This window comes from Anopheles darlingi, chromosome 3 (assembly GCF_943734745.1).
Source record: "Anopheles darlingi chromosome 3, idAnoDarlMG_H_01, whole genome shotgun sequence".
Taxonomy (NCBI): domain Eukaryota; kingdom Metazoa; phylum Arthropoda; class Insecta; order Diptera; family Culicidae; genus Anopheles; species Anopheles darlingi.
The window spans coordinates 27,898,250-27,910,345 of NC_064875.1; the positions used below are offsets into that span (position 1 = coordinate 27,898,250).

Genomic DNA, 12,096 nt, shown 5'->3' on the forward strand with positions numbered 1-12,096 from the left:
ACAAAAAATAATCTTTTACATACAGCATTAGATCATCCTCTACGGGATATACCTGATCCGGTATATCTTAAATAGTTGTCGAATCACATTCTTCACCCAAAGACTCGCTCAGCTTCGATCACAGGCATGCATCCCAGCTCCAATACAGGCTGCATAGCCCATCATGTGGGGGATAACATTCTGCTCGAAAGATCCGGCGAACAGATGCGACCAGGGACCGGACGCGTACACTGCCACATCTTCACCACCGTGCGTCTCCGAGTCTTTCGGTACCATGGCTGGGAAATCGAAGTTGTCCTTACTCCTATCCATTTCGCGCACATCCATCCTAGTGCCTGTGTTCTTATCGACATGCTTCTTGTGGCCTGGACCGTTCGCGTAGCTGATCGTCATATAGGGCAGACCATCTCGGCCCGTTCCAGCAGTTCCAAAGATATCGTTGCCACGACGCTGTAAAAGACATCAACCGACCTCATTCCAACACTTGCAAGCGGTTTTGCCACAAAACAATTCCCTTTAACTTACCGGATATCCTGCGTAACTGACGCTGTGTGAATGGTCCGAGGTTACTACGATCAGCGTGTCCTCCTCGCTAAACTTCTTCCGTGCAAACTCAATCGCCTTGTCGAACTCCACCGTCTCGTCCAGAGCCAGCTTAGCACGATTGTCATGGTGAGCGTGATCGATGCGGCCTCCTTCGACGAACAGGAAGAACCCGTTCGGATTGAGGCTTAGCATGTCCGTGGCTTTGTCCACCATCTCGGAAAGCGTCGGTTCCTCGTCCAGTCCTTTGTTGACTCGATCCAGATTGTAGGCACAATGGCTGGGTTCGAACATTCCCAGCAGCCGATCGGTTCTGAGTGGATCTACGGCCATCAGCTCGGACCTCTTCCACACGAACGTACGGTTCTCACCGACCGGCCCATTCTTGAGCCACTCATCGATCAGGTTACGGCCATCGGAACGGTATCCTCCGTTACCAGTTTCAGGATCCACGCCCGTTTGTCGATCCAAGAACTCACGTCGCCCACCTCCCAATATGACACGTAACTTTGGCGCTGTTTCCCCATACACCAACTGATGAGCGATATCATCAACCTGCTCCGACGTACAACCATCTTCTTTCACATAAAAGTCGTTCTCCCAATCACGGTATGATGTGTGTGCGTACACACCAGCCGGAGAGGCATGCGTTACGCGCGTCGTTGTCACTATACCAGCATCCTTACCCGCATCCATCGCCCACTGAGCGATCGATGTCGTGTGTGTTGAGCGGTTCCGGGCAGCATGGCAATCCTGCACCTGGACATGGGCATTCACACCAATCGTTTCGTAATTAGCCTTCACACCTGTCAGATAGGCTGTGGCTGTGCAGGCGGAATCGGGTACTTGATAGTCTACGCAGTATGTCTTCGCCATACCAAGGTACGGGAATTCCTCGAAGAATAATGGTTTCTCTTCGCCTCCTGCGTAAACACGTGCCATGGCAACGGTGGCAATGGACATACCGTCACCCAAGAACATGATGACATTCTTGGCCCTGTTTGTGTTTTCCCTCTTCTTCACCAACTGCTCCACCGTTGCCTTCGCCTGGTCTCTCCAGTACTTGATGGTCTGCTCTTGTTCGGCATTCTTCGATAGCGATTTCTTAGGGCTCAGCTCATCCAGAAGCCTTGGATGGTGTCGCTTGTCACTGTCTTCATCTAGGAGGGGGTACACATTCCTTTAGCTTACCACAGACATTTCCAATAATAGCCGAACGTGATTTACCCAAATCAAGTGCTGCAACTGCGACGACACCAACCAGAAACAGAACACTCCACAAACCAAAGGTACGCATGGTGGTAATGTCCGGCCGGGAACACCCGATCCGACACGACAGAGAGCTGACACACAACTGATGGAGCGGCAAGGTTATCGGGGTTCTTAAAATATATATTCGATTGCAGGCTAATCTGTCGTTGATTCCGGTGACTTATTAAACGATTATTAAGTGATTCGGAACAATCAAGACGTCAAACACGCCCTTCCCCCTGGCGCCTTGCCGATACGTGGGGTGTGGCGTTTGGTTGGCCAAAAGGGCAATACAAGAACCGGGAACCTTGACGTTATCGCGTCTGCATACAACGGCACACCTTAGTATTGTGTCGTGACGTCGCCATTTCTTTCGCTACATTGATGGCATTGTCTGGAAACAATATGCTATGCAATACGGTATGTAGTACACGTGATAAAAGTTATCACTACACGTGATGGTCCAGCAACACTCTCTGTGTTTGGTTCGATGAGTTGCAGAAAGTATTGGTGATTGATCTTCTCGTGTCTATCGGCTGTTATTACCCGTTTGTCGTGAACTCGGCTAAGCAATCATGAAGCGCCATTGTGCGAGGATGCGTGGAGAAGCATAATCTTAATCTAAATTTGAGTTGCTAGATGCTGGCATGGAGTCTTCAGTTTCCTTGAAGGTTTTACAATTGCTAGTATAACTTGAAAATAAAACATATAAACAGATATCATCGACCGAATGTACGGTATACATAAAAGAAAAATTATAAAAGTAATAGATCTTTCAATTGAAAAAGGAACAAGAGGTAAAGAAAATATAACTTCACTTATGGAAAAAAGTGAATAAATAGAGATAACCGAAAGTATATACCTTATAATAGAGGATTTGTTGTCACAAACTCATTCAAAGCAGATGTAAGCTTGTCTTTATTAACATTACAATTTGGGATGAATGAAATACCATACTTAAGGGCATAAGTGCAATGTATATTGTGTACATAGTGTTGAACTTTATCTAATTGCAAGGATTAATAAGTGTATCTTTCGAACAACGCTTATGCATATCATTGCTACACGGGTTGCTCAACGAAACCAAATAAAGTCACCAAACCAACAAAAAAAAAACACAATAACCGGTTTCAACTTAAAATTACTTCTAGCGCATACCTGGACGAAGGTAAATAACTTCCTAATTTTAGACATGGAAAAAGTTTTGTCCCATTCTTCGTCGGTACATCATTATGCGCCGCGGTTTCGCCTCGGCAAACTCCGCCGACATCGCACTTCACCAGGAAACAGCCGGTCGTCGGTACGCCGCCCCGTCCCAGAGTCATCAGACTTGGCCTTGGGGCTTTTTGAAATCTGTTTAAAAGCAAGATAAAGAGTGGGTGCGTGTGCCCTCTGTATTCTTCCGTGCTGTGCCCCCCACCTTCCAAAAGATCCCTTGTCAAGCTCTCGCATACACTCAGTAAACTTGTAGCGCTTGAAGCTGTAGTATTTTCGGGAAGGGCAATTTCGCGAACTGCGTACTGAACACCAGCTGTGTGTGTGTGTGTGTGTGTGTGTGTGTGAGTGAAGAAAATCAGTACGGAGAAGCGGATGGAAGATGGAACCATTGTGTTTCGGCGTGGTTCGGTTGGTCCGGAAAAGTTTGCAGCAGCGCCAGCCGTTATCAAGCCATCCACTGCGAGCGCACCGCAAGTCAGCTGGAATTTATTGGATTTTCCCAGTGTGTTATTATGGGATATTTTCTGACATTTTTTTTCTTCTCTCGTTCATCTGTCGATTATCGTTTCATAAATATTAAAATACGGGCTGATCGCCTTTTGCTGGCTGCCGCTTACAAAGCACAGTGGACTATGTACATGCGGGGAGCTCGGTTAGATGTAACAGCATTATGAAATTAGAATGCCTTCAATGCGACCGGGGCAATATTGCTTTTGTTACTCCACCAATCCGTGGTCCGATCGTGTTTGGTTTTTGTCAATATTTAAGCTTTGAATATTTGACGCTTTGCGAATGGTAGGTTAAAGTGGCGGCGATAGTTTTGCTTGATGACTGCATAATACAGCAAGCTTTGTGCCGGCTTGAGCTCCAGTTCCGTCGAGAATTAATTGGATCGATTGTAGCCTAGAGTAAAAGTTTGTTGTTGACAATCGCTTCTGTAGCATATGCTGGAGTTGTTAACACAACTTTTATTCCCTGTTTGCTAACCATTCTTTTCAGTGCTACTGTATTTTAACAGAGAACAAAGAACCTAGTACGTCAGACTCTCAGGATTGATTTGCACTCACAGCCAATGGAGTATGGAATTCTTTTTATTGCGCTGATTATGCTCTGAACAAAACTCTATTCATGTGAACTTCCGAATGTAAATTGACTCTAAGAAACAAATAGACGATACCGTATGATACATTTGCTTCAGAAAGTTTTATCAACCCCATGCATCCACCTTGAAAGGAATATTGTTGACTCTGTTTTGGACCCCCTGAACTGCTTCAAATAAAATGTACTTCTCTCTCTCTCTCGCTCCTAGGTACCTCAAAGTACAGCAAAGACCATTTGGAACATAGCTAGCTCGACGTAATCTTTGCTAATGACACATGTTATTCCTTGGGAACTCGAGTGCTGACACTCAACCTTTGAGAAAGACTAAAAGTTCTGCCAGGTCAACCCAGGCACAGTCGTCGTGTCCTTATCTGGGCCTGCTTGCAGAAACAGTAGCACCACCAACAACAACGACAACATGAATGGCCACGGAATTCATGAAACTCATTTTACAGTTAGCAATAAGCTTAATGTTGCTTTCTAGATGTCATTGAATGAACTACGGAAATTACTTGCTCGCTCGCTCGCTCGCTCTCTCTCTCCACCCCAAATAATCCCTTAATCCACCCCGTATATGCCCCGTTTCGCCATTTGCCATTTGTGTGCTGCCATTGAAGCCAAAGCGAACAAATCCTTTGTTCGGTATGCTTCCCCCCTGGGCGGACACACACACACATACAGGTGTACGGGTGCTGATACGCGGTACGACTGCATGACATTTCCTTTTCCGTTGTTTACCTTTACAGCCACCGGCCTCCCGAAACATGCGACTAACCCGCTCCTTCCTCATCGCATCGACGGCAGACGATGGCTTCCGGCGGTTGCCGAGTGGCTTAATTTAATCTATTAGACAAACTGCGTGGGTGTGCGAGTTTGTCCTTGGTCCTTGTGTGCGTGTACGTGTGCGTATGTGCGGTTTCACCACGGATTTTTGTGCGCTCTTGTAAGATGTTGTTGTCGCCCCGGTCCGGACGCCGGGCGGTTCGGGTAGTCGCCCGACAACATCACGACGTCGTTAGGTAAGCGATTTCATCTCGCATGTCTGTCTCGTGGGAGTTCTGGTGAATACTCTCATTACCTTGATACAAATTGAATTATCATGCATTATTGACAACGATCACACGATCCGCGCCCGGCGTTTTCCATGTTTTCCCCTCCAAAAATTCTTCTGGATATTATGGTCTAATTTACGACATCCTTCCACTGGTTTTTTTGTGAGGGAAAGGGATGCTAAATAAAGGCCCTCAGTACGGTTCCTTCTAGCTGGAAGCAGATTTAAACAATTTCGTGGGGTACGCTTACGTTAAAAATATCGTCAAATATATCGCTAATGAGGCAATCAAGCAATTTTGAGCAGTGATAGTTAAAAAAAGACGGATTCTCGCAGTAATGACGTAATTTTTTTTATATAAGATCACATTCTAAACTTCATAGAATTATAGACTGGTTGTTACATAAACATGTACGCTAGAAAATCAATTGAAAAGATATCATGAAAGACATAAGGATAACACTTAAGGGGTGTTTGGAAGTTTGGCGATTGTTTTTAATTAATAATTATAGTGTTACATTTGTTTTGCAGAATGAGTTTACATTAGATATTCTTAACTTTTCGGATGAGTATTTTCCCTCTTGTGACAATAAGTATTGAATTTTAGATTATCATTTTGATTTTAAAAGCTTTCTGAAAAACCTGCTATCTAATGAATTTACTTTAATCATTCAGTCTTATCTCTTCATTTAGTTGAATAAGCACAATTTGTCAATATTATATCTTCATAAAAATTTCCGAATGAATATTCAATCTTAATTCGAACCTCAAAAAGAAACCAAAGATCCAGTCTACATGGCAGTCTATTATAAACTTCATCATTAGTTTTATCCGAATTATAAGGTTTATCTTGAGAAGCGAGATTTTCATTGTGTACAGTGAAATTTATTTTTCAAAGTAAATCTTAAACAATTAATCACTCCTTTGCGCTGCGAAAACTTTGCGCTTTGGCACAGTGACTGAACTTAAAATTAAAAGTAAATGTCCACTTGACTTGATGGGAAAGTACCATAAAAACAGAAAAAAGCCGGAGAAAAATCCAACTCCGTGGTTCTGAAAGAAGAGTGAATCATGCAGACGTTGGAAGAAAGCGATCCATACATGCAGATGCTAGGAAGCCAAACTAAAATATCACAAACATCTATCTCAGCTACAAACATCTACTGCCAACTATTCTCTTATTTTTAATGAGAACTTGCTTGCATCAAGTACCTTGGCTAAACTAATAGGAAAGTTCTGCTGAACTCGACGTAAATAAATACATACTTATAAACTACTTGCCATAGAGACCGAGATATACCGGACCCAATTAATGACTTTCCTACCTCTAGAAATGGATCAACAGCATTGCCTGTGGGACGAGAGTTTATCTGTTGACCATCGGTGCTAATGGGGCGAATATTTTTGCTGGTTTCCCAAACAATCCAGTAATTAACTGGTTCGATCCTGCCTCTATGACCTGTACTTAATCGTAAGTTTTTCTCCTCTACATCGCAATCAGTGCCATCACTTTTCAATAGAATCGGTTCTGCCTGGGGTGGCTACCGAGCTTCAGACTGCATTGTACACTCTCTATCTATCGTGTCTTGTTGTCCACCCTTTGATCACAGCATAAGGTTGAACAGCTTACTAAGTAAATTACTCGAGCAGCTTTTAGCATTCTATATTGACCTTTGACTCTTGACCTTAAAGGTCCTAATAATGTAATTTTATGGTTCGAGTTGGGAGAAATTTAAAGCCAATTGCTGAAGCCATCTCGAGCATGGCAGTGTACATAGCACAACGACATCGTGTTATGCAGCTGAACCGTTTCAACAACTTTCCGAGAAAGCAACATTTGTGAAAAGATTACGTATGATTCAGAAAAAATGGCAAAAGATTATGGCCCAGTTGAGTAGAGCACCAGTATAGCAATATTTAATTGTTTCAACGCATATACAAAATACAAGACCAGTTTTAAAAACACATATATAGGATATCTACTGTAGAAAATTATCTAAAACACACACACAATCTACCCAGTCGTATAATAAGCCATTGTCAGTGTCTGCCCTAGTTTTTTTTTTTTTATACATTTTTTAATCTAATCCCCAGTCGAATGACACGCTAACAAAGAAAAATGCCGCCGTGACATGTCAACAACAGAGTACAGCCGTGAGAGCATATACGTTATACCGTTTTATCATAGCCATTCCGGCAGCCACTGGTACGAGTTGAACTGCTCAGAGCCCAGCTCTCATCACACTTCAGGGCGTTCGCGTTCATTTATTTCCGTTGCAGGACTTCAACTTCATGCTAACGTAGCTCAAAGGCGTTGCAAAACCTTTCTCGTGAACTCTTGAGCTGATAATGAGAGGTTTTACTTAGCAGCGGTGGTTTCATTAAAACATTTGAAAAAACTTCCTCTGTCGCTATTAATAAGGCCCAAAATAGACACATTTTATTGGGGATTTTTCGAACTCATCTTATATTATGTGTTGTCATGAATGCCACATTAAGCTACAACATTTTAAGATTACTAGGACGTAATTTGAGGAAAATATATTGAAAAGTACAGCCATGGCATCAATTCTGGGAAGGCATGTTTACTTCAACGAACTTTTTGAGGCGTCCGTGGTAGCTCGATTATCTGCAATACGTTATTTTGTAAGGTTACAAGTGTTTTTAATGGTCAAGATTTTATAAACTTTTCGCATCTTCACAGAATTGCAGAAAAAAAACTGTTTTTTTTAAATTTTGCTAAAAGCGGAATTTTACATAATTACGTTATAAGATTATTAACAAATTTTGTTTGAAACTCGATGTTTAGGTTAAACACAAGAAACTATGGGAGTTGCAAATTAAAACAAAATTATATAGTCCCTCCTTGAAAAGGTTAGGTAGCTTAAAGTCAATGCGAAATCTGTTTTTAAAATGATAAAACGATGTTAATAAAATGCGCAATCTGTTTATAATTCAAATGAACATTACGCACAAATCTCTTTTTCAATAAAGAAGGTTTTTAATGAAAAAGTGTTGAACTGTAACTCGATTACGATTCTGCAAAGCGTTGAGCATCGCACACTATCAAGGAAATCGCGATATCGTACCGAAAAAACTGGAAGATGCTTTAAGCTCTTTACGGCTCAATAGCTGCACCATCATCATTCGGATAGGAGCTGGCTCTTACTATGGCGGGGTTTCACTAAGTACAACTTAATACGCTCTCTGCCTGCCTGCCACCCATCCACGTTTTTCATCAGAGGGGCTTCCTACAACCGCACCCTCTCGACCACTCGAGTGTTCGTTCGACTCGTTCGACGCTCGCAAAACTGCGTTAGTTTCAAATTAAACTACACTGGAACTTTACCACCCTCGGTCTGCCCAAACTCACCGCAAAACTCTCGCCGCTTCCTCATTTCGCCGTTGCCCGTTTGGTGTTGAGCGGTGAGCGATGCTCGTTCGTTGATTAAATATCGAGCTCATAGTTTGAATTTTAATCAACTGCGCCAGATAACCTACCAACTTTGTACCGAGCGGCGCGCTCGTTTGCCCTATCTTGGGGCAAGCATCGTCCAAACCACACACACACACACACACACCCTCAGCCACCGAAACCGCCTTTCAAACGCTCCGGACTAGCGGCGCTGACGAGCGAATTTCCTTTCCTTTTTGCAAACGTATATTCTCCTTCGTTGCGGAAAATTAAACCACCACCGCCCGCCAACCACCAGTTGCCTCGAGACTGGTAAGCTCTTCACCTCAAAAACCAGTAGCGCCCATAAGCCGTAGATCCCAGATCAACTGCAAACGGCCGTTTACCCGGTCGGTCGTAGTGCCCAACAGTGCTAACCGAATCTTTTGGGAAGTGGCAAGTGGGAAGAGAACGCTTCTGGAGCAGCACTGGAGCTCCGTGCTCCTCCTGTAAGCAGATTATCCGATCAGTTTAGCACTTCTGAAATCGTTTTCCTGTTTCCCGAGACTTGAAAACAATTACCGTTCTGGCACGCGTTTGCCTGACGGTTAGTTGGTTTGGTGGCGGTGGTATTATGAAAAGGGCAAGCGGATACGATTCACAATTACAGCACATTTCATCACGTAATAGCCTTTTGTGAGTGTGTGTATAAATAGACTGTTGTGCCCCGGGAAATGAACACTGCATTGCTGCTGAAGCAGCTGATCGTGACAGTTAGTGGTTGGGGTTAAGAGAAGGCAACAGGTACTGAACTGAAGGAGTTGCATCTCGACAAAAACGCAACAGCGTGTCTGTAATTAGAATGAGAACCAGAGAAGCAATTACATGAAACATTATACGATCGGTTTATAGACACACGGGCCCAGGGTCCAAATTGTAATTGCGACTTCACTTTCTCAGCAACAAGACAGAGGCATCGGTAATGTGGCTCCTATCAATTATTTCTTGTCTTGATCTTCCATAAAAGATTTCTACCGCGAAGAGTAATAAAGAGTGATCGTTAACTATTCATTCATTCGCTATCAAGGATATACGATTGTGGTAATTATGCTTAATCATTAATAATCGTGCACTGCCCATTGATCAAGTCATGTAGTCTTGTATTCAGTCCCGGAATTTTTTTTCTCGATTTTTTGGGTCATCAGAAACCATTTGTTTTCAAAACAAAAAGAACAATTACATTAATCCAAACATTAGCCATCGCTGGTCACTAATTTGTTCCATCTTTCAGGAAAATTTCGTATTCCATGTCAAACAAACTACTCATCTTTTGAAGCAATCTAGTCAACTACCGATTTTTCAATACTTGCATAAATAAGATGAGGTTCTGTGCCGCCAAAACATATTTTAGGCAAGCAAACAAGCTGTATTCAGAATTAACAATGTCTGTTGCCCAATAGTGTGTCGAGTTTCCAGAGGTTCTTACTGCATAACACTCTTAAAATATATTTCTTCTCATTTTTATGCTTGACCCGAATGTTTGCGGAGCGGAAATTTTAACGTTATAGACACAACGTTAAAATCTCCGCTTATAAACCTTTGAAACCTGTTATCACATTGGTTTAAGGCACAGCATAATCACCATGGGTTTAAACCCACAAACAATAACTTTCAGCAGCCGTTTTCTTCAAATGAAAGAAAGTTTTAAAGCTTCCCCGCAAAATCGATTTTCCTTTTTAGGCACAAAACTCGACATTTTTAACTAGAGAAAAAAGAAAGTTATAATCAACAGTACGAGCAGTCACTTATTGCGTTTTAAAAGTTTTTAGTTATGCTTTAATCCGATATAACATATAAAGCTGTGAACCTTCCCCAAAAAAATGACGCCATCTTTTAGCAGAATAGATAAAACTAACTCCGGGACCTAATATTTTGGCAAAATTGTTGGAAAAGCCTTAACTATACCAAAACTATACAGCGGATAATTGTTCGAACTTTTTTCGAAATAAAGGCAATTAATTTCGAAATGCTATTGCTAACAGCTTTCTAATACACCGTTTCACATAACGATTTGCACTATGCAAATCCTCCTACAGGTGTCCTTGAAGTGAATGTACTCATCGGAGCGACCATCAGAAAGTCCTCGATCCATATTTAGACCAACGGTGCCTACCGATTGGATAATAAGATTAATCCGGCAAACGGACTGCGGCGATTATTGCTACACATTTTCTACCATTGACCGAGCGCAATAACAAGCTTCATCGTTCGGTGCAATTACGAATCGGAACCGCAAAGCCGGCCGAGCTAACCGGGCCGGCTCGGCTCAGCTCGGCTTCCAGCGAAACAATCTTCATCATCATTCCGCCTCCTCGGGGCTCGCGGTGCACTCATTTAATTTTGTTTTTTTTTTTCCTGTCTCTCTCTCTGTGCCTCTCACTGTCTGCCTGTTTCTACCCTTTCATATAAATACACATCGCCCAATGATACACTCGGGCACATCCGAGACTTCCACTTTGCACTTAAATCGCTTGAGTCCATTATCCTTCTCATCTTTCGCCGGATTAGATTACCTCCATTAACCATAGTTTTATCATTTGATTGCCATTTGCGCTGCGCTTCCTGGAAAGCGCATCGAGAGCCCCCGGACGGCGGTGCAGCAATGGCGCTGCATCACTGAGCCACCGACGGATTTCGCTCCAGCGCTTTTAATCCTTCATAACTGCGGTGCGGTCCTCAGGCGCTGGAGGCGATGCCATAAAATCGGCGAATGTTTACGACTAGAAATATCCATCAAACTCATGCCGATGCATGCAATCCAACGATATGGTTATGCTCGAGCAACGAGGCGGTTCACGGGGCGGGGTTATGAGTCACTTCGAGGGAAAACATTTATGAGCAATCGATTCCCTCGTATGATGATTGAGTTTTCGCCCCTCCACCGGCTTTTCCACCGACCGACGACCGGGCTTGGTGTGAAAATTACCACCATAAACGAGATTCCCGGTTAGACAATAAGGATTTAATCACTCCCTCCCGGCACTACACTAACGGGGGGCTTTGTGCTTATGAAACACTATATCGACATGTTTCCAATAACGCGAAGCTTTTATTACTCTGGATGGAGTCGTAGTCTTCTCATAACAAGACGCCTCCAGCTGCCATATTGCTTCCGAGCGCAAAGTACATCATCACAAAGAATGCTATGGACTTTCTGTTGTTCTAAAGTTGTCGTGAGTAAAAAAACTTTACACAAAAAGCATCGTAATGATTGCAAAAAGAGAATATAAACTTCCCTAACACGGCACCGATTTTCTTCGCCATTCTTTCCGGCTACCGCACTGGATGATGCGCACCGGAGCTGCGCTGTCCGCGACTCCACGAGAAGCATTTCATTTCCTGAGAACATTATCTTTCCCGAGCAACGCACACTTGGTTTTCCAGAAGAACGCTCGTTCTTCCCTCAACGCCAATGTTCGGATTATAGACCGTTTCCAGTGTACATATACATCCGGTGCAACCGTAAAAATAGTTTTTC

General features: G+C 43.1%; 1 protein-coding gene across 1 annotated transcript; it reads right to left on the bottom strand.

Annotated features, from left to right (window-relative positions):
* Positions 1-108: 108 nt before the first annotated feature.
* On the bottom strand, positions 109-1,890 carry LOC125955379 (membrane-bound alkaline phosphatase-like). Its single transcript, XM_049686512.1, has 3 exons — positions 1,771-1,890; positions 526-1,703; positions 109-450 (listed from the first exon to the last, which is right to left on the bottom strand). The coding sequence occupies exons 1-3, from the start codon at positions 1,838-1,840 to the stop codon at positions 109-111; spliced, it is 1,590 nt and encodes a 529-aa protein (XP_049542469.1). The 5' UTR covers positions 1,841-1,890.
* Positions 1,891-12,096: the final 10,206 nt, after the last annotated feature.

Coding starts and splice junctions, on each gene's coding strand:
- LOC125955379 (XM_049686512.1), bottom strand. CDS start 1,840: ATGCGTACCTTTGGTTTGTGGAGTGTTCTGTTTCTGGTTGGTGTCGTC. Junction 1,704..1,770: donor AGTTGCAGCACTTGATTTGG/GTAAATCACGTT, acceptor ACCCCCTCCTAG/ATGAAGACAGTGACAAGCGA. Junction 451..525: donor TCAGTTACGCAGGATATCCG/GTAAGTTAAAGG, acceptor TGTCTTTTACAG/CGTCGTGGCAACGATATCTT.